The 27,910-nt window shown below is 30.9% G+C and overlaps 1 protein-coding gene and 1 long non-coding RNA gene across 22 annotated transcripts in view; one reads left to right on the forward strand and one right to left on the reverse strand.

The window, feature by feature from the left end:
- The window catches only part of LOC127711442 (ubiquitin recognition factor in ER-associated degradation protein 1-like), a 410,122-nt gene that overhangs the window by 199,716 nt on the left and 182,496 nt on the right, over positions 1-27,910 (reverse strand). For 8 of the 20 annotated variants that reach the window (XM_052217501.1, XM_052217499.1, XM_052217497.1 and 5 more), the window contains 3 exons: positions 25,662-25,739; positions 22,724-22,765; positions 10,657-10,734 (listed from right to left, as the gene is read on the reverse strand). The exons of 9 other annotated variants lie outside the window; for them this stretch is intronic. In XM_052217501.1, coding sequence (XP_052073461.1) covers positions 10,657-10,734; positions 22,724-22,765; positions 25,662-25,739 — 198 coding nt within the window. Of the gene's footprint in view, positions 1-1,525; positions 1,564-10,656; positions 10,735-22,723; positions 22,766-25,661; positions 25,740-27,910 lie in introns of all 20 variants that reach the window. 3 more of the 20 variants (XM_052217510.1, XM_052217504.1, XM_052217507.1) reach the window with 2 other exon arrangements.
- Positions 11,977-14,534, forward strand: LOC127711446 (uncharacterized). Of its 2 annotated transcripts, none has more exons than XR_007986705.1 (3): positions 11,977-12,719; positions 13,549-13,722; positions 14,158-14,534. It is a non-coding gene; the product is annotated as an uncharacterized LOC127711446 (long non-coding RNA). The 2 variants fall into 2 exon arrangements; XR_007986706.1 differs by lacking the exon at positions 11,977-12,719 and adding an exon at positions 12,906-13,364.

The raw sequence follows: 27,910 nt of genomic DNA on the forward strand, positions 1-27,910 counted from the left end.
TATGTTTACCCTCACTATACATGGAATAATGTTCCTGTTAACCTTTCACATCAATTCATAGTAAACATTATGTTATTGTAAAATCTTACTGTCCTCATCCAGAAGTGTTTGGCCTATTGCTTTACCCAATTGCAGTATGTATTCATCCTTACAAACTAATCAACTGATAAAACATTAAGTACAATGTGTTTACTCAAATTGGTTTCCAGATGATTATTTGGAAACCACTTGACTAAAACTACTAAATAAAAATACAATAAAAGTTCAGGTCAAGTTCCAGTTGGATGGTTTTCGTTCAAGAATTATGCCTTTCGATCATAAAAATTGATATTTCTTTGGTTGAAGGACGGTACCTCTTAACCAAATCTTTTGAAATTTGAACACAATGTCTTAGATCATAAAAGTACTGATTAAGTTCAGTATAATATTTTTGCCAATTAAAATATTCACCTTATTTGCCTTAAAATTAGCATTTGTTTTTGGTGTCAATGTGTTAATAAAAGTATCTTTTTTTATGCCCCCGTCGCAGCGTTTTGAAGATATATAAACAAGTATGCAAATCTGTATCAAACGGATTGATCATCTGTCACATGTACAAATATTCATGAGTTACTTCTGGGCATGAAGATATGTTATTGAAAACACACTAGAGACTGTACATAAAATTTTAATCTTGTATTTCTATAACATATTGCAAATTAACACAAGTTGATTATTTCTGCAAACATATTCCTATTGTCTTTAATCCTCTTATTAAGTCTATATGTACATGTTTCACAGTATATTCCAAGACAGACATGTCAAAGAAGTACAATAGATTTTTCTAAGGAAAATAAGTAAATAAACGTCCTCTGCACATCTTTGGCCAGTTCTTCATTCCAAAGTTAGATTAACATAAACCTTTCATTCCCTTTCTTTCTTTCTTTCTTAATATTTGACCTCGACCTGAAAATGCTTCGATTTTTTTTTCCGCCTCCTGCAGAATAGAAAAGTCACATTTAAAAGATGAACTGGATGGTTTGGATATTGTGAATATATATACAGGTTTGTATGTTAACCGAAATATGAATACAATAAGTATATTTCAGTAACTGTTTTTCGTTTATTGTTTTATATATATATCGTTTAAATCAGGCTGTTGGTTTTTCTCGTTTGAATTATTTTAGCTTACTATACAGTATAATTTGATGCTATAGATTGAAACCTTGTAATTAATTAAAATTCATTCAAGAAACTTTTTTTAATCTTAAATCACTAGAACTAAACCTGTACAGTGCAAGCAATTGCATCTACAGTAGTTGCACAAATCAAACAATTATACACTTAACTAATAGTTACAGGCCATTTTTTAAAGAATCTTTGAAATTGCATCCCCCATAAATTCTTTAACAGTAATCATTAAAGCATAATTACGTATACTTTATTTCTATTATGGTATAAGATATGAATAAAAAATATGTGAAGTAAAATATATGCGCCAATGAGAACTTAAAACCAAGAAGACATTAAAAGTGAATCTTTTTACCTCGTTATTCCTTCGAGTTCTGATAAATGTAATGGTACCTTTCTTATGTTTTCTAGTTTGGGATTCCTCTGAAATTCAAATAAATTAATGTGAATGCAACAACCTTAATATTGCAAGTTAAGCAAGTATCAATAGCTTTTCTGCTATTGATAATCCTTTCAATTTAGGGGTTTATACTGCTTATTCCAACATTTAGGATTTCTTATTATATAAATTTATATATTAAGAAATAAGAAACAAGCAACACGTGTTTATGTTAATTTGTCTCCTTGTTTATTTCGATACAATATATACAAATAAATTTATATCAATTGTGCAAGACTTGCTGATTATCCTTTATTAGGGGCCTGTTGTCATCCCTAAACGAGTCCCACTTCTGGTTTTATAATATGTTCAATTAATAAACATTTTTTGGAAATGTTCAGCTATATTTTGGATTTATGATAAAAATATGAAGTGGATACGAGATCAACTGTACCTGGAAATTGAAATTGTGATCTTTTGTTTAAATTGAAAATGACGTCATATATAAATTAAATAATAGCAAGACAAACATTTTGAACAGATATTGTACAAGAAATACATATTTTTTTAATCCAGGTTATATATGAATCATTTTTAAACAAAACGCCAATGGTAAAGGGCATTTCCACTTAAAATCAATATTCTGCCTGGATTGATGGACGATTTGAAAAAAAAAATCTATTATTTCTCTGATTTTCAATATCTGTTTGGTTTCTATCTACCTGAAAAAGTCGTTATTTCAAATAAATTTAAATAGCACAAGGATATTCATTTTCATATTGGTCTGTTATCACATTCAGACTACTATATAGGATATCTGTCTAGTGTTCTGCTTACATGGAACCTACAATCAGGGGTATAATAAACACATTAAGACACGGCTTTTTCCATATTATCCAGGCTATCATCCCTCGAACCATATTAGACACTCCGCTAGCACCTCTGCCTAAACTGGGAGTCTTGAAATGATAAATGGGATAATATGTAAAAGACCATGTCTCTGCATTTAATACATTGATTTCAATAACATAAGCTTAAGGTTTATCTAACCTTTCATGTGGAACTGACTTTTTAACTTCTGGTGCAGCATACAGACCAATCTTTTTTCCATCTAACCTATTACCAGAACCACTAAATGCCTGAAATTAAATATTTAACAAAGGGGCACGAAAGATACCAGAGTGACAGTCAAACTCATAGATCGAAAACAAACTGACAACGCCATGGCCAAAAATAAAAAGACAAACAAACAAATAATAGTACAGATGACACAACATAGAAAACTAAAGACTAAGCAACACGAACCCCACCAAAAACTGGGGATGATCTCAGGTGCTCCGGAAGGGTAAGAAGATCCTGCTCCACATGTGGAACCCGTCGTGTTGCTTATGTTATTACAAATCCGGAAAATAGTCTAATTCGGTAAGTCACATTCGTGAAAAGGGAAGGGTATTGTAGTTACGACATAAGGAACATATGCGATATCATCTGTGAAACGGTTATTCCATAACGGTCAACCAACTCGTGATGGCATCCGTAAAATTTACGAAGGAATGATTTCAACTTCACCATTTGGAACTCTTGTTTTAATAGCTTGATTGTGAGCAGCAATCCTCTACCAGGGAAATCATGATAGGAAACACAAGCCCGGGAATATCGTATCAATTGGGAGATATATACTCCGTATGCAGGCGCTGCTGGAATGTTGCTACATAGAAATGGAAAGTTCACAATTGGGAAGCTGAAATCAACTCTTTTGTCGTAAAGTTTTGTTTTCAACCGACCCTCATTGTCAATTTCTAGATGTAAGTCAAGATATGAGGCAGACTTAACTGTATCTGTAGTATCTAGTTCGATGGGATAGATTCGTTCAACATAGTCACCATAGTAAACAAAGTGTTCTGTTACCATGTAAGAAGTAAACTGTAAAGGAGTAGAAGGCTGGAAATGAAAGTTTAATCCTAAATTTAAATGTAAAGAATAATACAGAATACATAATAGAATTGAGAATGGAAAGGGGAAATGTGTCAAAGAGACAACAACCCGACTAAAGAGCAGAAAACAGTTTATAATTTCCAATATTTTCAATAAGAGTATTACATTTTATACATATATTGCTTTGACTATATAAGATTATTTTTCAATGAAAAATGCATAATGTTGAAAATCAATATCAAATTAACATGTTCAACCTTAACAAAAAAAAAGATTCTGAAAACCTATTATGAGACAGCCAAAGACATTATTATAACTAACTATGTTATTTTTTTATACATACTACAAAAATCTTGTTTATCCATATAACTCAACATAATAATTACACTTTATGTTTTCATCTCATTTATTTTATACCTACTGTAAATGTTTTATCCTGATGTTTGGACATGTCTAATGGACTCTGAAATATACAAAGAATAAATGTTTACTGAAAATACATACTTGATAAAAAAAATCATAAATGATAATTTCAATCCAGGAGTGTCATTTTTAGTGCACCTTATTTCATAAAATTATAATGAAATGTGATCGTATTTCATAAAAGACCGTTATTTTAGCTGAAAACAGACTACCTTATCAAACTTTTTTTTAATTTATGACTTAAACTTCTTTTAAAATTCAGATTTTTTCCATTTAGCTATGTGTGTTCATATTTTATTTTATCCGATAAGGTGTGTTCCTATGATAGGAAGCTTGTGCATAGGAGAAAAAGAAAGAAAGAAAGCAAAAAGACTGATTGATTGAAAGCAGCAACTGCTTAATCTTGAGTTACACCTATTATATGTTAGCTAGTTTTGTTTTATTTTTAAATTGTTATATTTTTAGAAAGGCATATCTCCTAAACCTGGCACATTCATGATATTATAGTGAATCTGTGTCGATAGTCTTTCTTCAAACCCCTGAATGCTGCTTGTACAATGGAGAAGCAGTAATACAGATTCCATTGTCAATGGTTTGACTTAAACTAATCAAAAGAATGGATTCCATAAACAAATCAGATCAGGTTTACAATCTTGTATACTGACTCAATTTTTGCATTACATTATATTAACGGACAAATAATGATCATCTTCTCCCTTTTTCTATTGTATAATAATAAATTTACGTCAAAATAATTGATTATATGAACGTGCAACATATATTTTTATATAACCACTGGTTTTTCAAAGTGAGGGTGTTTCTCTGCTACAATCTTGTTGTAATGCAAGAGCCCTAAGATGAGACGTAGTTACGAAATGTCCTCTAGTTCAAAAGATCAGTGAAAGTATGTTTATCGCTGAATTCTAGGAAACGTCAATGACCTAGGCTAATGACATCTTGCATTCTCTGTCTGCTCCAATGCGAAAACCCCATACCAATCGAGTAGCATGAGATGAAATTCAATCATACGGAAAGATCAAAGGAAAATTTTAGAAAATAGCAATAATAAAATTTCTCTGGTGAAAAATGTTCGAATCTTACACTGACTTGTACTTGAAACATTGTGACAGTAGTTTATAGTAGTAGTTCATAACAAATGTAGACTAAATATTTTGACTGCCTCTGTGATTAGTAATTTCTGCATGAATTTTGCAACAATTTTCTTTTTCTGTTTTATTAATCAGGAGGTCAATTGTTATGTAAAAATGCATTACAATAGCTAGACAGTTGACCTCTAGACAGGACGCTTACATATACTGACTTTGACTAAAGTTTCCTTATATTTGAGCATAATATAATCATAGTATTGCTATAAGATATAATGACATGATGTCTGTAACTGAAATTTAAATCGTCATTTAGTATCATAAAAAACAAAAAAATCAGTACATGCACATTAGAGAATTCATTGAACTGGTAAGCTAGAATAATGATAAGCATGAAGACCACTTGTATAAATCAGTATTTAAAGTATAAAATTTGATCAATGTTATAAAGCAAAATGAAGTAAAATACACTTCAAGGAGTCACTTTTTTTCTCTAAAAACAAATTTGAATCTAAAATATATTCTTAGTATAAAATAGAGAAGATGTTGTATGATTTCCAATGAGACAACTCTCCACAAGAGACCAAATAACACAGAAATTAACAACTATAGGTCACCGTACGGCCTTCAACTATGAGCAAAGCCCATACCGCATAGTCAGCTATAAAAGGCTCCGAAATGACAAATGTAAAACAATTCAAACGAGAAAACTAACGGCCTAATTAATGTACAAATTAATGAAAAAAACAAATACGTAACACAGCAACAAACGACAACCACTGAATTACAGGCTCCTGACTTTGGACAGGCACATGCAGAATTTGGCGGGGTTAAATATGCTAGCGGGCGCCCAACTCTCCCCTAATCTGGGACAGTGGTGTAAGAGTACAACATAAGAACAAACTATAAAAAAACTCATCAGATGGATACAAATAGAAATACATCTTACAAAAGACAGAGTGGACGTGGTCGAGTACTTGTATATCACAACAACAAAAAAACAATAAGTATAGATCTGAGAGTACTCGCAGTTACTGACAGTTAGTTCAAAGCCAATTACAACTAATATAAAAAAAATCATGCATTTAAGACTAAATTATCAATCAGTTTACATCCAACATCGAATAGATTAAGTGTAAAGACGTCATAATCAGTCAGAGAAAAACATGAAATTGTGCAATGCAAAGATACAGGTATCGACAGATTGTAGAGCCATGAATATATGTGCATATGTATATAACAATAATATTTAGTTTGCTTTTAACTCACTGTTAACAAAATCAATATTAATACCAATAAAAAAAAATATTCAAAGATCTAATTATAGTGTTGAATTGGTAACCTTTTAGAATAAGTTTATTAAAGGATCGATAAGTTTACTAGGATCGTTTCTAAATTTTCGGGCACGAAACACCATCTCTGTAAAAATTAGGATGTGCTATCTCGTTTTAAATAAGTACAACCAAACTTCAAAACCAAATCTTTATATCTATGGAATAATTTAGTAAAAGTTTTAAGTAACGAAATCCCTGACTTAATAATTTACCAGTAATACATAGATAACGTTCATTGAAATCCAAAACGTCACCACAGACACGGGCATAGCGAACGAGCTGTGATATATAAACACCGTAAGATGGTGCCAAAGGAACATCACCATCCAAAAAAGGGAAAATTCACAATACGGAACGAGAAATCCTACCTTTTGTCGTAAATTTTAGTGTGGAGTTCCCCTTGTAAAACTGAAATATCGAAATCTAGGAAAGGACAGTTATTACCGTTTATATTTGATTTATTTAAAGTAAGTTCCTTTGGGTAAATTTCGGCAGTATATTTCGAAAATTCTTGATTATGTAACGAAAAAATATTACAAGATAACGGTAAGTGTTGCTGAATTTATCAATTAAATCCAATTTAGACGGGTCTTTTCTGAGTTTGGTTATAAACTGTGATTCATAACAGTATAAGAAAAATTCTGCTATGAAAGGGGCGCAATTAGTACCCATAGGAATACCTACAACCTAAATCGATAAACTTTGTTGCCAAAACGTAGAGAAAAGGAACAGCTTCAATCATCTCATCACACCTCTAGTAAGTATTTTACGATATTTATCTTTCTCATTCGAGAAGAAGGCTGTACTGTAAATGAGTTGAAGCAAATATATTTGCATTCAGATTTACCAAACGACCATTTGATTAAATAAGAAAACTTTTGTTTTAAGATTGTGTGGAAGTGTACTGTAAAGAGTTGAAAAGTCAAAACTGTCAACAGATTCAAAAGGACCATCAAAAGCACGTAATTCATCTAAAACATCAAAAGAATTTTTTACACACCAAAAATAGTTAATTCCATTATTTTCATATATTTTACTAAAAAAGTTAATTCTAAGTTCTTTAATGGACGTTAATGAACTAGTTAAAAGCACTAAACGATTAGTTGTAGAACACTAACTACATACACTAGAGGCCGAGATGAAACGATATATTACTGGTTTTTTGTGTAGCTTAGGTAACTTATACATAGTAGGGACCTTCAAATGTTCAGAAGAGGCATTTAGCTGTGATGTGGTTATGATATGTTGCACAATTTAATTTTAAAATGCAAAATATCTATTTCCTTTAACAATTTTATTCTATAATACAAAATGATTATTTCACATGAAAAAATATTTAAAGGTAAAATTCTTTATTCAATAACGGTACTATTTATAAATGCTTGACTGTGAATTCACCACCTTTATGGTTAAATTTGTGGCAAGTCAGTATTTACGACCAAGAATAAGTATGAAGGTTTGGTACCATTAAAACGTTTAAACCCGCTGCATTTGTTTGCACCTGTCCTAAGTCAGGAAACTGATGTTCAGTAGTTGTCGTTTGTTGATGTGGTTCATAAGTGTTTCTCGTTTCTCGTTTTTTATATAGATTAGACCGTTGGTTTTCCTGTTTGAATGGTGTTATACTAGTAATTTTTGGGGCCCTTTATAGCTTACTGTTCGGTGTGAGCCAAGGCTCTGTGTTGAAGACTGTACTGTGACCTATAATGGTTTACTTTTATAAATTTTGACTTGGATGGAGAGTTGTCTCATTGGCACTCATACCACATCTTCTTATATCTATATATGAGATCAAAATATTTTAATGTATTAAAGTTATACCTTACAATAAATGTTATATATCTATCACAAAGCTGTGTAAACTGATATACATGTTTATATCAGAACTAAATATAACATCAATGATCAAAAAAATAAAGGCAACAGTAGTATATCGCTGTTCAAAAGTCATAAAACGATTGCGAGAAAACAAATCCGGGTTACAAACTAAAACCGAGGGAAACACATCAACCATAAGAGGAAAACAACGGAACTACAGAAACATTGAACAACAACTAAAGCAAACGCCAAAATACATAGAAACGGACTGTAGATAACAACTGCCATGACTGACTTGATACAGGACATTTCCAGAAAAAATGGTGGGTTAAATTTGGTTTTATGGCTATCCAAAACTCACGCTTATATGGCAATGTTTAAAATACCGCTAAAATGACAACACTATGTGACAGGAATACAGTACAAACAAACACAAGAGCACTCAGCACAGAGAAATACATATATAGGATATATAAATTACTCTTCATAACTTTTTTTCATACCACAGAGGTATGGTTAATACGAAAAATGTTCCTTTTCCAATTTGAAAAAAGGGGGACAATATTTTCAATTATGTCTTAGTTTTGGACTTATATATTTTTAATTAAATAACAATCTCAGATAAGAATATGACTATTGGTAAGAACTTTATTTGTCTAGTAGAAATTAACAAACTAGAACCATGATCATATTGAAAAAGAATAATCAAATTGGCTATTGATAATATCTAAATGCAGTTTTCATTGCAAAACCCATATGTTACAACCAGTCCGATTTGAGCTTAAAAACAGTAAAATAGTGTTTGGACTGAAGCTTTATATGTTTTTTATTACTTGAAATAGATCATAGAATGAAAGTAAGTAATGCAGAAGTCAATATAGCAAATATAAAAAAGAAGACGTGGTGTGATTGCCAATGAGACAACTATTCACAAGAGACCAAATGACACAGAAATTAACAACTAATCACCGTACGGCCTTCAACAATGAGCAAAGCCCATACAGCATAGTCAGCTATAAATGGCCCGAAATTACAAATGTAAAACAATTCAAACGAGAAATCTTACGGCCTAATTTATGTACAAAAAATGAACGAAAAACAAATATGTAACACAGCAACAAACGGCAACTACTGAATTAAAGGCTCCTGACAAGTCTGGTTCTGTTATAGGTTTAACACCACTAATTCGAGCCCAGTTAAAAAGCATATATCAGAGCGTAGCACACAAAATAGTTTTTACACATTCATGTAACTTTCAACATATGAAGAACATTTAGGAAATTTTTGTATCAAATGAAAGCTGCATGACTGGTGATCATTGAAGAACACATTTTGACATATAATTTGAAATAATAAAAAAAAATTGCGTGAAATTTAAAAAGAAGGGTATGTTTTGCATGTTTTTCAGATCCAAAGTACCTGTTTTGGTACATTCGAAGTTCCGGGAACCAGTTCTCTCTTATAAACAATTAAAGGTATGATGATTTTATTAGTAAATCACACTATAAGGTGTTGCTTTGACATGCAATGATTGTCACTTTGTTTCAACTTAAGGCAAACAAGAACTGTGCCTGCTTGAAATTGAGGAATTTAACATAGAAAGCAATGAGGCCATGAATTAGTGGTGTACTTCCATTATAACACAATGTTGACTGCTGTAATTTTGACATTTTTACCTATTATGCCTGTTTGTTTTGTTCACACATTGTTGTCAATATAATGGAATTTTATGTCAAACAAGTGGGAGGTTTAGCTACCTATAAAACCAGGTATAATCCACCATTTTCTACATTAGGAAAAAGTAAAATAACAAAAATGCCGAACTCCGAGGAAAATTATAAACGGAAAGTCTCTAATCAAATGTCAAAATCAAAAGCTCAAACACATCAAACGAATTGATAACAACTGTCATATTTCTGATTTGGTACAGGCATGTTCTTACTAGAAAATGGTGGATTAAATCTGGTTTGATAGCTAGCTAAACCTCTCACTTAAATGATAGTTGCATAAAATTCCATTATGTTGACAACGATGTGTGAACAAAACAAACAGATATTGTGTTAACCAATGCCTATGCCAATTGCAAGTCAGACATATGACAGTTTCAATTCGTTTGATGTGTTTGAGCTTTTGATTTTGCCATTTGATTAGGGACTCTCTTTTTTGAATTTTACTTTTAAAAAAGCCGTGAGCCATATCATTAGCCATGAAGACACAAACATTATAAATATATAAGTCACAAGTTATAACTGCCCTAATTAATATCTAGATTTCTGGCATTTAGAATCATGATGACCTGGATAAAAACAAGATGACCTTTATATAAATATATATTGAATATTTTTCATATAAATCACATCCTTTGTTAACCTCTGATCAATATAAGACACTTAAACACGACTGTCCAGCATATATGGGCTTATATGGGCTTAGGAGATTGAAATGCAATTTGCCTATACAAAACATTTGATAATCACTATGTGATACATACATCCATATCTAGATCCTCATCGTGTTTTTTCTCTGGTCGATTTGGTTCTTGATAACCAACTGGAGGTGCAAAATCAATCTGAAAAGACATTGGTACAACAAAACTATGATGAAATCAACACCAACATCTAAGTTTTTTTATAGATATATATATTATTTTCCTGTGTTATTTGGACGTATTAATCTTCTGTTTACTTTTCCCTATGGAGCAATTAATCAATATACAGTATTCCAAATTGTGCTATCGTGATCGTTGTATCGTGTGTGTATATTGAATCTAGCCTATTGTCAGTTGACTTTGTCTTGTATTTTCACTGTGAATTTCAACAAGGCAAACAATTTATGCATAAATACACGGGAAATAAAAATTACGAATGTTGCATGAAATAACCTTTCATCATCCTGTTTCACTCTGACAACTATTGAAATGTTTACAGCACCTTTAGGTGGCACGGTAATATTCCCTGGCCAATAGGGATAATGATAGCCTTTTTAGAATTTTCACCACTTTCTAACACTGCCCAAAATTCTACATACACAGTTAACTGAAGTACTTTCATTGTAATATTCAGAAATAAATTTAAATATGTGTCATGGCCGTTTACTTTTTTTGCTATCTTTATAAACCTAAGGCCACTAGTGGTTTTATGTCTTTTATCATGCAGTGAATACAAAATTAAAAAAAATTCCCAAAATTAATTTTCACCTTATGTAAAATTGTTTCATATTTTTCTACACCTGATTTATCCCTCAGTTTCGGAAAGTATGTTCAGTAGATACTGTATTTTTTATCTAATCACATTGTTTAGATACATTGACTTAAGTAGGGTACACAAAAGAGCAACCTTAATTCCGGAAATCACAAACTTGAAACCAGTAATGACTCCTATGATGCATAGACTTCTTACTAGGAAACATATTACAATAAAGAATACTAGTTAGCACTTATTTCTTACCCAAAAAAATTAAAAGACTATACCCCTACACCAGCTGGCAGATATTCACTATTTTTCATCTTACCACTTTTACTTAAGGAGTGAACAAAACCCAAATATATGATGTTTCAAATCAACACAGAAGTGAAACATGGTGATTCAGGAGGAATTATTGGATTGACAACTCTATTCCTAGTTAATCTGACTGAAAGAAACAGTATACCCAGTCAACAGACTAACAGTGGGCCAACGTTGGCAAATTGTCGGTCCGTTGGTCGACCGTTGGTGTTGGCTGCACAACATTGGCCCAACGTTGGCAAATTATCTGTCCGTTGGTCGACCATTGGTTGTTGGCTGCACAACATTGGCCCAACGTTGGCAAATTGTCGGTCCGTTAGTTGCACGTTGGTGTTGCCTGCACAACATTGGCCCAACGTTGGCCTGCTGTTGTAAATCCATATTATTATCTCATGTTGGTTATAAATAATCGGGCCAACGTTGGCATTACGTTAGTAGCAAAATAGGGCCGATATGAAATTTTGTTAATAAAAATTGATTATGAAATATTTTACGCTTTATTTCTCTTGGGAAGACGGATGATTTCGATTGCTGCATGCTTTATGAAAAGTTAATGTTATACCGAAAGGGTTCAACAACTGAAATTACATTTACAACTCTATGTTGGGCCAATGCTGGGCCAACGTTGATCCTATATTATACTCTATATATAAGTCAGGTAAAATTTATACTGGAATATCATTACTGTAATAAAAAAAAATATATCGTTAACATAGATTGCCTGGTTAAAAGTTTAAATTTATTGCAATCATTATTTATTATAACTTTATTCATTAAACTTTGTGAAACATAATGATTTAGCAATTATATACAGAGTGATATTTGATACAGCCAGTCTGTTAATCAAGCACATTCTGATAAGGTTGACCATATGTTAGACAAATTTCAAAGATAGTTGCTATGGTAATTAAGTTTATAGGCAATCTGAATGTAATGGGATGGTCACTTTTGTGGTTATTTCCTGTTGTGTATTTGTAAGAAGGCAGTGAAACGAAGAAAACAAAAAGAGAAAATCATATTATCTGAGGTTCAAAGAAAAAGAAAGTGACATGTAAGTTATAACTTTAAAAATTCTGTTATATATACGATTGTGAATGACAAACATATATGTTTTTTTTTTAATCTGAGGGATGTTGTTCAAAATCAAAACATATAATTTCTATCATTTTATAATGTTGATCTTGAAGTTATACATTTCTGGCGAAATATTTTCTAGATTTTGTTTAAACCATTTTAATCCTAAATAATCATGAAATATTTGCCACTGAACATTAGTATCATCAAACAAATTGTATATTGCTAATATTTTAATGTTTTATTTGTGAAATCTATAACGATTGCATTTATCACTATTACTGAAGTTAATGGAAAAAATCTGTCTTAAGATGTACCTTGTTCCGTAATGTTTCAGAAATGTGGTATAATGATTTCTACTTCATAGAAATATAAATGAATTTGTTAGTTTTATTATTTCTAAATCGCATGCAAACATATACGATATATTTGTGAAACCTGATCATATATACACACTTGCATGTGTAACAGTGTTTTAGATATCAAATAGAATATTTATTTATCAAATTCATTGCAAGAATGTTGTAATTTATATATAATTATACGGACTCGACTGAATTTAGTTTTTTGTCCTCGGCAAAACTTTTGCAAAAGAAAACGGATATTTGAATAGTTTGTAGGAGTAAATATCAGTCACAAAAAGCTGACGCTTGGAATATAAAAAAAAATAGGGGGATGTAAAAAAAGACTATACCACACATAAGGATATTTATGAAAAGAAAAAGACTATAAAGATTATTGTCTGAATTACTTGAAGTAGCTTTTCTTTTTAATATACAATTTTACATTTAAATATAAATTTATAGGTTAGATATTTGAGTACTACAGAAGACAAAATAATTCAGAGGGCAAAAGGAATAATACAGAGCTAGGAATAATAGAAATTATTGACAACATCCTGGCTAGAAAATGCATGGGAATGGAGATGGGAAAAAATGCATTCTACCATTTGATAGCCCAGAATGAATAAGTTTAAGAAAGTAAGTTAACATAATAGCCATCATTTATGCTACATCGGATTCGAATTTCACAGATATATATGCATAAAATGTTTAATACTACCGTTAATGCTAGTGTATTTAGATTTGACTTTGTGTTTTTTTTCAACTAGTTTTATTTATTTACTTAGAACGTTTTTTGACAAAGTTTCCTGTATCCATTTCTTCACTCAATTGTCCTGCTTAACCTAGCTAGCGAGGTTAAGTCTAGCCATTATGGTAAAGCATGCAATATGCCTTTTGCCTTGGATTGTATAGGCTAGTGCAAATATCAAAAAAGAGTATTTTTTCTAACTATTGTAATGTACCAGGACACCAGAAACAATGCATTTTTTGTCTCTTTGTTTATTTTTTAGGATTTAATATATTCTAAATATACATACATTGAGTACTCATTTATTCATCACTTTATTACAGAGGTACATGTAGTGAAATAACTTTTATGAAGATATGCTAAACTGGATATTAAAAGGATGTAACATTAGACGGAGCCAGAAATAGTGACAAAACAAAGTGTAGCAGAAAACAAAAGTAACACTCTTGTGAATAAAAACCATGTTGGAATACAGAACTAGAAAAATAGCTGTATACAATGAATTATCAAGGCCGTCATACAGAGCTTGGATATTGCAACATAAACTGTAATGATATTATACAAATGGGATAAATGAATTATCATGAATAGACTTTAAAATTTTCATTCTATAGATCTGATTTAGCAACGTATAGATACAAAAAAGACTTTTTTAAAATTTGCTGGTTGTCTAGCTAATAATAAATTATATTTAATCATACCTTTGTATTTATATTATTTAAGAAAAATAGGTAACATGGATACGTTGATTAAGTTCATACAAATATGGGTATAAAATTCAGAAGTACAATTCCTGGAGAAAGATTGATTGGTTGTTGGTAACTGAAACGTCCATTGACAAATATTTCATGCATGTTCAGGAAGATTGAGAGAAAGTGGCAAAATACAAAATTTTCGGGTAGTATGTAAGACACAACATGGTATAGTGGATCTGTAAAACGCAATAATTGCAACATTTAAAAAAAGTATTACTTTCGCCATTTTGAACTGATGTAAGAACCAGGAATTATTGCAGTTGTTGTCTGGAAGGGATTTTAGTATCCTTCATATGGATAGGAAAGTTTACAGATTGAACCAACGGAGTGCCAACGTTTGTTAACAGTTTGTTTTACTACGTTGGCCCAACGTTTGTTCAACATCGGCAAGTATTATTCCATCATTGGACCAACGTTGGGCCAATGTATTGTATAAAACCTTACAACGTTGTGCCAACGTTTAGCCATCACGTTGGGCCAACATAGGGCCACTTTGCACTTATACATTGGGCCAACGTTTAAAAACAACGTCGGGCCAATGCATGTAGGTAGGTTGGGCCAATGTTGTGCCAACGTACCAATGTTGTCTGGGTAGGTACCAAATCATGAACAAAGATAGTAAAGTCCATTACACATTTTACAGCATGCCTTACATTCCTTAAAGCATTTCCAGATTAGGTAGGTAACATAACAAGATTCTTTAGATGGAAGTTAACTATTATTCTAAAATCTTTTTGACAATACATGTACTAGAATATATCTCTAAGTTGACTGTTTTTCTCTTTCTCATGTATGCATTAAGTTAAATTATGTCCCCTTACATAATCAATTTACCTTTTTGTGCTTTTCAGGGTCAGAAAATTCATGACATATGCATAAAAATGAATAAACTATTTAATCTATCTGACATACAATCATAATCACATTCTTTGTCCAAAAAAATGTCTTATCAATGTAAGGAAACCCCTAGTGCTATCTCTATTTCAGCTAAATATGAAGGCTAATTGAATAAGTGAGGACCCTTTAACCACATACTGGTTTAAAAAAAGCTCATACTGGTGTCATGTTACGACAGAACTACAAATTAAACATGAAACAAAATTAGTATAGCTGTACAAAATAAAAAAATTATGCATTTTATTTATTTCAGTGAAAATTATAGGACGTACAAGCAACTAAAATATGTCGCGTCTCAAATTCCAGTTGTTGCAAATGAGTCAAACACTGCAAAAAGTTAAAGCGAGCATTTATAATTAAAAATTTATTGCAAGTTACTTAAAAATTATAAAATTTTACTTTCTAGGTAAATTTTGACATTATTTCCCACAGATCATGCAAAATTTGCTGAATCAGCAATTTTCACTCCCAGTGGTGGAATTTAAGGGCTTGTTTTTATTCTAGTTGCCCTTAATCATTTTTTCATTGATAAACTTACAAATTGAATAGGTAAAAAAAAATACTTTTATTAATTTAGTGTAAACATATATATCCCAGTTAAGGTGGCACGGTAGTATTTCCTGACCCATTGGGATAATGATAGCCTTTTTAGAATTTTCACCACTTTCTAACACTGCCCAAAATTCTACATACACAGTTAACTGAAGTACTTTCATTGTAATATTCAGAAATGAATTTGAATATGTGTAATGACCGTTTACTTCTTTTGTTATCTTTATAAACCTAAGGCCACTAGTGCTTTTATGTATTTTATCATGCAAATACTACCGTGTCACCTGAAATTTCTACCATTTTTAATTTCAAAGCAAGATTATTGTTTAAAACAAGTTTAGCACTGACATACAGTTCTCTCAAGATTAAATGATTGATAGAACACGAATAATCAAAGATTAAAAAAAAGTTAAATCTATTCCTTTTTAAATATTATTTAATTATTAAGTGTTCTACTAATTTCTCATTAAATTTTGATATTATTGATAAGATCTGGGACATCATATATTGACTGGACTGGACTTGACACTCGTCAATCGTATCGTTGGGTAAGTTCTAATTATCGATATGGTACGGAAACGGAGATGTTTCAAATTAAGTACTCGATATTATTGATGATAACATACGGCTCTACATTACCAATTCGAAACATTTTTTAAAATAAATAATTATAATTTTTCTTGTATTAAAGAACAATAATATATAAATATTTAATTAATTCTAAACTGGTGAAATAAACAATCATACAGAAACGAGAGTTGTTTTGAAAAGAGAAAACGGCAATTGCGATTATAACTTTCGTTCCGTTCCTAATTGTTCTATTTTCTTATTATGAACAATAAAAAAACGAACTTTCAGCTAAAAAGTACTGAAATGTGGGTGTATTCTTTAAATCTTTAAAATAAATATTTTCACTTAATATTATTTGTGTTGATCACAAATTGTTTTCTTAGTAGAAAATTATTATTATAATTATTATACTTTTATCGATCAAAGTTGCCTGTTTTTTATTTGTTTTTTTTAACAACGAATGAGTTGTCTTTTATTTTGTATGGTACAATATTTACTCTTTGATTTTACAGCAAAGAATATTCCTTCTGTGTCTTAATAATGTAAAAAAAATATCTAATTAATTCCAAAATGATAAAACAAACAATAAGACAGACACTAAAATTTATTTCATTAGAGAAAGCGGGCTTTTGCGATTATAATTTTCTTTCTTTTTGTTTTCTTTATTTTCTTAATATCAACTGAGACACATTATAATTTTTTTTTTTAATATTTAATATCACCCTATGTCCTGTGACTTTCTGTCCGGCAATTTGTGTTTTTATTTATTTTGTTGCATGACTTCTTTTTTTTCATTCATTTGTTCTGTAAAAATTATCTTCATTGAAGAAACAAGTTATGCTAAAAATAAGCTAGTCCCTCTTAATGAAACCTTATCATTTATCCGATACAAATTTAAAGGGTGATTAATATTTTATTTCTTTTTGGGAATTTTAATAGCGTTCACAGAATTTGAACTACTGTGTTTGAGTAACCATTCAACTTCCCGTGTACAAGGTTTCAATTTAAATTCATTAGAACATATTGTGAAAAGACAAATAACAAAAATACCGACCTCCGAGGAAAATTCTAAACGGAAAGTCCCAAGCAAATGGCAAAATTAAAAGCTCAAACACATCAAACGAATGGATAACAATTGCCATATTCCTGACTTGGTACAGGCGTTTTCTTAAGTAGAAAATGGTGGATTAAACCTGTTTTTAAAGCTTGCTACACCTACTTGGTAATCAAATAATTCACACCTAAAATAAATGTCATACGGTGAAATTATGTGTCTCGGAGACATGATTGTGTATACTGAAATGAAAAATTTACTGCCATTTCCTTTTGATATTTTATCTTAAAAATTAATAAGTTCGTTAAATATTATATGTGTTGATCAAAAATTGTTTTTTTTTGTAGAAAATTACTGTTGTATTTATTGATGGTATGTCATTAAATTAACTTTTTTCGTAAGAAAAAAACTTTGTCGCTTTATTTCAGTCATCTAAGAATATATTTCATGACAGAAGTATGGCTAAATGCCAAGAGATAATGCATAAAAACGGGGACCATAAATCAGTGACTATTTCACAAAACTTCACAAAACCTGAAAAACTACGAAATTCTAATCCCGTTATTAAATAGTCCAAGATAGAATATATAAAAGACAACAGTTATTTTCTTTTTGGCGTTTTGATTAAAAAACATATTGTTCTTATGTTTCGACTTTCTGATACAAAGTTAGGTTACATTAATTAACTTCATTAAATGGATTGTTATGTCAATATCAAATTATTGTAAAGTCAACATAAAACAATCAGCTGTTTGCAGCCTTGGTTTTCCTTATATTCATGTCCCTTTTTAAACTTTTGAATATAATTTGTTTTTGTTTATTTTTTTTGAAATTATATCAAAATACTCATCTTTTTATTTTCAAATAACTTCTTGTACTGTAAGTATTTATAGTATAACAAATCGCCGTATTTGAATATCAATTATAAGACAACGCATGGATTAAACGAGTGCGCAGCACGAGTTTAATCCATAGCGGCGTTCGGTCACAAGTTGTCTTATTTTTGATATTCAAATACGGCGATTAGTTATACTTTTTATTATATAGATTCAGAATATCAAATCCATTTTTTTTATACTGACGTTTATATTTGGATTCACTTCATTGTCGATTTCACTGGCATTTTTCTTTTTGGCGTATGAATATATGTGTATTGCACACAACTGTAAAAATGACAAATTCCGATTGTCACCTCGAGAAGATTGATGCATATGTCGCAGTTATTGTGAATCGAAGAGTTGTTTTTAATGCATCTAGGGTATTAATTGTTGATGTGTGACATATTTAAACAATAAGTTTTAAGTGTCGATGCGGAAATCTTCAGTTGGAAGTCTCAAGTGAGCGTAAACATGAATTTATGATGTGTGTCGTGAAAGTAACCATGCCGCCTTTTTTCAAAACTGGAAGTTTGAGTTTATTTTGAGTTATTGTGGTGTGAATATTGAAACGATTGGAAGATTTGGATTACAAGAAATTCCTATGACAAAGTCTCTATGGTGACCGTAAACTAACTGTGTGTCAGCCGTTGATTAAATAGGAAAAATAGGAAAACACATGTATGACATGTATGTCACTATAGTATGACAAGTGTTTTGAAACACATTTATATGAAGTTGAGTCTGTGACAAGCATGAAGGCATTGGTCTCTTCAGTTGAATTAAGGTAAGTTCTTTATTATTCATGAAATACAAATAGTCTGGTTTTTTATGTTATTCATACCAAAAGTTTACCAAAAAAGATATGCATGTGTACCTGGGTAACATTGAACATTTTATTCATGTGCCTGTCCTAATTGCCTGGTTGGCATAATAATTCAATGTAGTTTGTTTACATCTGTATGTTGAAGTCTAAACATGTACATGTATGAATGTTGCCCTCTAAATGTCTACTTTTTATTTTTTTGGTTTTCTGATTTAAATACTGCCTTGACACTGACATTTACCCGAAACAAAATCTGCTGTTTTTATATTTAATAAGATGAACATTGAGTTTTATTATTATCTTACCAAAAATTGGTGTTTTATTAACATTGAGCCAAGTCACCCAAATCAAAGTAAAAATACACTCTTATGATACATTACACATTGTCATTTTCTAAATGTCATTTTGTCATTGTTTGAAGTGGTGTAAAACTGTTAAACCTGTGTATTAAATATTGAAATTTTGATTAGAAAGATAGTCATAAACAGAATGTCAACTATTAATCAGAGTCAGAATCACTGAAGGTTAAGGGAAGAATTCTTTTGAATTTCTTCTGTGGTGCCTGTTCTGGAAGAGAATCAGTTTCATATTGTCTTTTCTCATTTCCAGAGTAACTAAAAAAGTTAAATGTTCCACCATTGATATAGTTGTTCCCTTGAAAGTAAGAGGACATTCTATTATCCGAGGTCATCTGAGTGGACACTGGTGCAATTGTTTGACTGCAAGATGGGTGTGATACTGTGCTTGTAGTTGGTGCTACGATGGCATTTTCATGAGCTGTTGTATGTAGTGCTGGCCTATATTGAGTTTTTCCAGTAGTATCATTCAGGACATCTGAAATCTGCCTTTGTTGGCCCTCATTTAGCCTGGAGTAACTGTTGATACTTGCAACATTTTTATGGCCACTTATTTGCATTATTTGGGCATTTTCAACACCTTTGTCTTGTAGTTTTTGAATAAGATGTTTTCTGGCACTATGATTTGTTAGCTTCCTTCAACCAAGGATTGTTGGACAAGCATTCACCATTTTTGAAGTTAGGCTATATATAGTATTAATTCCCATTGGTGACTCTTTAAACCATGCATGATAATATTGCCTACTGACAACATGATTAATGGCAAGGAAAAAAGGTGAGTCATCTTTGGTCATCTTTGTTGGTCTTTTACTTTGGAAAATGCGGAATGCATTAACAGGACAGCGGTTTTTATCAGGATGGGCCCAGTCTTTTGTTTTGATTTGTTTCATGTTGTTAGGGTCATTTCCTTGTCTTGTTTTGGTTTGACGTTCAGTGCGTAGACAGAGATATTCCCCAGCTTGTGAGTCTACTCCAATACAAATATCTCCAAACTTTAGATCCCTTTGCTCTTTACCACCACGGATCCCAAGAACAAGAGTTAGAGTTAAATGTAACAAATTAGTCAAAGGTAAAGGAGCATGTGTTCCTAATAAATCATGTTCATAAAGTTTATCAATGTCTGAGTCAGTCAACTCATCTGAAGCATTAGGCTAGTTTCCATACCCCAAACTTTTTAACTGTTTTCGTTTGGCCTGAAGAACTTTTCTACATTTTTCAAATTCAGGACCCTTTGTAATACTTAAGGTTGAATTTTTCTGTTGAAGATACCTATCTACACTACACATGAAGCCTTTCAGTGTTGATGGTTCATATTGGTTACCATCCTTTTTTTTCACAGCCAAGAGATAGGTGCAAAGTTTTTGATTTAGATGTTCTGCAGACATTTTTTCTATGTCATCTATTTCACCAGACTCCTCTTAATATTTTTTAAAGAGTTTCATGTCAGACACTGTTTTTCTTTTTGTATTTTCATTTGTGGTGGCTTCAAGAAAATTGTCGATTTCTTCATAACTTATGTCTTGAAATCTTGAATCTGATTTTTTATTTGCCTGTTGTGCCTGAGCCCCTTCTACATTTTCCTGTGAAATTCTAGCTATCATATTAAAGTCTGGTAATTCCACTGCTTCTAACTCGAAATCATTTTGTTCAAGAATTTGGCCTACTATGGCAGCAGTATAGGAATCAAGATAATCAGACATTTTGGAATCTTCAGAAAAAGCAGACGATTTTTTTTTATAGAAAAGAAGGAGGGTGAAAGGAAGCTAACTATCATACCATTTATTATGTCGTATTTTAATTGTTAATTGCATGTTTGTCATGTTTTTCTCGCTTTAAAAGACGATCATAACTGTTACATACTTGTTATTTACCAAAAGAGGACATAATTTCGTTGAAAAGATATTTATTTAACTGAAAATGTTCATTAAATTGTCCTAACAATTGTTGTGTTTACAATCTTTTGTGTATTCACACCATAAGAAGCCGTGGCCCGTGTTAATATGTATTTGCTCCGAATTCGGCACACCTCATAACGGGACCATACGATGTAAATAGCACACTATTTATACGTATTTATATCGACATCTATAATGATATTATTTAATTTAATCGAACTCAAGCTAGTGAAGCACTACAACGGAAACGGTTGTTGTTTTTATCGTACATTTGTTATTTATACACAGTTGTGCTTCTTACATTGCATATTGTGTCTTTGTTTGTGAAAAAGTAGTTCCGGTAAATGGCGCGGAAAGTCTCGAGAGTGAAAATAAACGAGTTATTTCACATGTGAGATTATCGGACTTACATGTATCACAATGGGAAATTCATATAAATCACCATCATCTATATAATAAATGCTAGTATTTCATTACACTATGTGGTATTCATGGGTATTGGTGAACCTCAAATTTAATTGTTCTCAAGAGTAAACTTTTTCTACAGACAATGACAGACTTGTGTAAAACCATGATATCATTATGTAAACATCGTGAATAAACAACTATCCCCCTTTTTTTTCATCTAACCTATTACCAGAACCACTAAATGCCTGATATTAAATATTAAACAAAGAGTTCCATTACCATGTAAGAATAATTCTGTAACAGGTAAGAAGGCTTGGAATAAATCCATATTCAATTTAATTCATACATTAAAATGTATAAAATAATACAGAATACATAATAGAATTGAGAATGGAAACGGTGAATGTGTCAAAGAGACAACAACCCGACCAAAGAGAAGAACACAGTTTATAATACCTTATGTTTTCAATAAGAGTATTACATTTTATACATATATTGCTTTCACTTCTTGAGATTATTTTTCAATGAAAAATGTATAATGTTGAAAATCAATATGAAATTTACTTGTTAAACCTGTACAAAAAGACGTTCTGAAAACCTCTGATGAGAGAGTCTAAGACATACTACAAAAGTCTTGTTTATCCATTTAATTCAACTAAATAATTACACTTTATAATTTCATCTCATATATTTATACCTACTATCAATGCCTTATGCAGATATTTGGACATGTCTGATGGACTCTGAAATAAGAAAAAATGATTAATGAAAATACGTACTTGATAAACAAATCATAAATGATAAATTTCATTCAAGGAATGTCATTATTAGTGCACCTAATTTCATAACATTATCGTTTTTCATAAAAGACCGTTATTTCAGCTGAAAACAGATTATACAAACAAACTTTATAAATTTATGACTGAAATTTCTTTTAAATTAAGAAATTTACTAAAATTAATAAATTTACTAAAATCTTGAGTTACACCTATTATATGCTAGCTAGTTTGTTAATTTGTGTCAATAGTCTTTTTCACAGCCTTGAATGCTGCTTTGCCATTAGTTTGACTTAAACTAATCAAAAGATTCGATTTTATATACAAATTAAATCAGATTAACAATCTTGTATGCTGACTTAATTTTTGTATGACATTATTTTAAGGGACAAAGGATGATCATCTTCTCGCTTTTTTCTTTAGTATAATTATAGATTTGCATCAAAATAGTTGATTATATGAACTTGCAACATTTATTTATATAACTACTAATTTTTCAATTAGGGTGTTTCTCCGCTACAATTGCATGGTACTGCAAGAACCCTAAGATGAGATGTAGTCAAGAACTGTCCTCTAGGTCAAAGGATCAGTGATAATCTGTTTATCCCGCTGTTTTTCTAAGAAATGTCAATGACCTAGGCTAATGACATCATGCATTCTCTATCTGCTACAATGCGAAAAACCAATACCAATCGAGTAGCATGAGATGAAATTCAATCATGCAGAAAGATCAAAGGGAAATTTATGAAAATAGCAATGATATCAATTCTGTAGTGAAAAATGTTTTAGTTTTACACTGACTTGTACCTGAAACATTGTGACAGTAGTTTATAGTTGTAGTTCTTAACAAAACTAGACTTAATATTTTTGACTGCCGGCGTGATTAGTTATTTCTGCATGAATTTCAGAACTTTGTTCTACAAATTTTCAAGAATTTTTTTTTTTTTCATTTTTGTTTATCAGGAGGTCGATTTTTATATAAAGAACCATTACAAGAACAAGATATTTGACCTCCTAACAGGATGCTTTTACAATGTATATACTGACTTTGACTAAAGTTTCTGAATATTTCAGCATAATATAACCATAGTATTGTTATAAGATATAATGACATGATGTCTGTAACTGGAATTTTCATATCATTCAATATCATGAAAACAACAAAATCAGTACATTTTCATTTTTTATAGACAAATTTGAGACTAGTCAGTATTTACTACCAAGAATGAGTTAAAAAATATTTTAATGTATTAAAGTTATACCTAACAATAAATGTAATATATCTATCACAAACAAAACTGTGTAAACTGACATACATGTTTATATCAGCACTAAGTATAACATCAATGACGAAAAGGTGTCTAACAAGCTGATGTTATGATTTATAGTATATGGGATGTATAAATTAGTCTTAATTATTTGTTTATACCACAGATGTATGGTTTATACCAAAAATGTCCCTCTTCTAATTTGAAGAAAAAAGGGGAGACAATATTCTTAATTATGTTTTAGGTTTGGACTAATATATTTTTATCTAATGAACAATCTCTGATAAAAATATGACTATTGGTAAGAACATTGTTTACCATGTAGACATTAACAAATTAGAACCATGATATTGAAAATAAAAAATCACATTGGCCATTGGTAATATCCATATGCCGTTTTCTTTGCAGGACCCATATGTTACTACCAGTCCGATTTGAGCAAACAAAATCAGCAAAATAGTGTTTGGACTAAAACTTTATATGTCTCATGGCTTGAAATAGATCATAGAATGAAATTAAGTAATGCAGAAGTCAATATAGCAAGTTTGGTTCTTTTATACCTGAAACACTACTAAAATGCATATCAGAAAGTAGTACATATTTAACACAAAATTTGTGTTACTTTCAAATATGTAGAATATTTTGTAATGTTGGTATCAAATGAAAGCTGCATGACTGGTAATCATTGTAGAACACTTTTTGACTAATAATTATAAATAATAAAAAAGTGCGTCAATGTAAAAAGGAGGGTACATTTTGCCTGTTTGTCAAATCTGAAGTACCTGTTTTGGTACATTCGAAGTTCCGGGAACTAGTTCTCTCTTATATGCAATTAAAGGTATGTTGATGTTTCAGTAAAACACACCATACGGTGTTACTTTGACTTGTAATGATTGTCACTTTATTTCAAGTTAAGACAAAAGGGTTGTGGCTACTTGAAATTGAGGAACTTAACATAGAAAGTAATGGGATCCTGAATAAGTGGTTTACTTCCATTATAACACAAAGTTGGCTGCTGTACCTCTTATTTTTGACATTTTTACTTATTATGCCTCTTTGTTTTCTTCCCACATTGTTGTCAATATAATTGAATTCAATGCGACTGTCATGCAAGTGAGAGGTCTAGCTAGCTATAAAACCAGGTTTAATCTTCCATTTTCTACATAAGGAAATGCCTATACCAAGTCAGGAATATGACAGTTATTATTCATTCGTTTGATGTGTTTGCGGTTTTGATTTTGCCTTTTGATAAGGAACTTTCCGTTTTGAATTTTCCTCATAGTTCGGTGTTTTTATTATTTTATTAGCTAATAAGCCGTGGTCCATATCATCACCCATGAAGACACAAACATTATAAATATATAAGTCACCTGCTATAATGGCCCTAATTAAAAATTTCTATTATTTATGATCAAGGTGGCCTGGATAAATGAAATATCCTTTATATATATATAGAATATTCGTCATTAATATCACATGTTAACCAGTAACCATTATTAGACGCTTACACACTGCTGTCCGGCATATATGGGCTTAAGAGATTGAAATGCAATTTGCCTATACAGAGCATTTGATAATCACTATGAGATACATACATCCATTTCTACATCCTCATCATGTTTTTTCTCTGGTCGTTTTGGTTCTTGATAACCAAGTGGAGGTGCAAAATCAACCTGAAAAGACATTGGTACATTAACACTATGATGAAATAAAACCAATTTGTAAGTTTTTGTTATAGCTATATCTATTATTTCCATGAGTTATTTGGATGTGTTCATCTTCTATACCAATGAGCAAATAACCAATACACTGTATTCCAAGTTGTGCTATCTTAATGGTTATATCTAATTTGTACATTGACTCTGGCCTATTGTAAGTTGATTTGGTCTTGTATTGTCACTGTGAATTTCAACAAGCCATACAGTTTATGCATGAATTCATAGGAAATAATGATTACGAGTGTTGCACGAAAAATCCCTTTACCATCCTGTTTTTGACTCTGACATCTATTGAAATTCAGTAAATGATTGATACAACATGTATAACTTAATTTTTTGGCACATTGAAACAAAATCTTGCTTAACACTATTGCTACAAACGCCATGAAGCAATATGGATGGGGTAAAAATTGTGTAATTTACTTTTAATTAATATGTAAACTCACAGGTATTGAAGTTAGACTACAATCAACTTAAAACTAATGGACTTAGAAATAATTGTATAAATGTCACTTTATTGACCTTAATATTGAACTTTTATTATTATTTTCTTTTTTTGTAGAGTTGATGACAACATTTCGTCCTATTTTCTGTTCTGATGGTTGTCTATCCCACATCTTCTTCTATTTACATTGACAATGTTTTATGTTGTAGCAAATCAAACTGGCTGTGAAAACCAGTAACCATTTATTTAGCCTATATACGACAATTAATACCGTCGAATCTAAATATTGTTACCGTATCTGAGGTATATAATGTATCAGATCTGTAAAACATGTTTTATGAGTACTCAATCTTGCCTAAGACCCCGTATTGATTTTGACAGCAGTCGAATAATAGGAACAGTAAAGAATACATATTAAAATCCAGAGCTTAAAAAAAGCAACTTATCCAATACCAATAAGAGTGGACACTAGAGACTGTATTAGTTACCTAGACTAAGAGATTTTCAGATTAAAAGAAATTCCTTTTTAATTATTATTTAACTATTAAGTGTAGTTCTAATTTCTCAATAAGTTTTGATATAATTGATCAAATCTGTGACATAATATATTGACGGGACTTGACACTAGACAATCGTATCAATTTTCCCCTTATATTTGATGTGTTTCCCTCGGTTTTGGTTTGTGACCAGGATTTGTTTTCGCTTAATCGATTTATGACTATTAAACAGCGGTAAACAACTGTTGTCTTTATTTACATTGTAAATTATCGGGTCAGTTCTAATTACCAAAATGGTACAGAAACGGAGATGTGTAAATTAACATCACTATTATTGTTAATAACATAAGGCTCTACATTACCAATTCGAAACAGTTATTAAATAATTATTTGATTTTGTCTTGGAATTTTTTAATAATAATGTTAAAACATTTAATTAATTCCAAAATGATGAAATAAACAATCATGAAGAAACTAAAGTTGTTTTTAAAAGTGAAAACGGCTATTGCGATTATAACTTTCTTTCCTTATTGTTCTATTTTCTTATTATGAAACAATAAAAAAAATCGAACTTTCTGCTGACAAGTACTCAAATGTGGGTGTATGCTTTAAATCTTTAAAACAAAATATTTTACTAAATATTATTTGTGTTGATCACAAATCGTTTTCTTAGTAGAAAATCATCATTATAATTATTATACATTACCGATCAAAGGTACGGAAGCGTATTAGCGCCACACAACTTTATTTTTTAATATTTCTTCCAGTGTTTGCGTTATAACGCAAACCTTTGCGTTATAACGCAAACATTTGCGAAAAAACGCAAACCTTTTGCGTTATAACGCAAACCTTTCCGATATAACGCAAACCTTTGCGAAATAACGCAAACATTTGCTTTATCTTATTTCTTATTTAAGATTCAAAGGAAGCAGCAGTTAATAATGGAGGAGGCTGCATATATTAAAATTTATCCTCCTTTGTACTCATTGCAAAGTAAAATGCTTCAATATTTAGAACATATCATTGACTAATAATGAGTAGGATAATAGATATAAGAAGATGTGGCATGAATGTCAATGAGACAACTCTCCGTCCAAGTAACAATTTCTAAAAGTAAACCATTATAGGTCAGAGTACGGTCTTCAACACGGAGCCTTGGACCATACTTAACAGCAAGCTATAAA

This window comes from Mytilus californianus, unplaced genomic scaffold (genome assembly GCF_021869535.1).
Source record: "Mytilus californianus isolate M0D057914Y unplaced genomic scaffold, xbMytCali1.0.p SCAF_8, whole genome shotgun sequence".
Taxonomy (NCBI): Eukaryota; Metazoa; Mollusca; class Bivalvia; order Mytilida; family Mytilidae; genus Mytilus; species Mytilus californianus.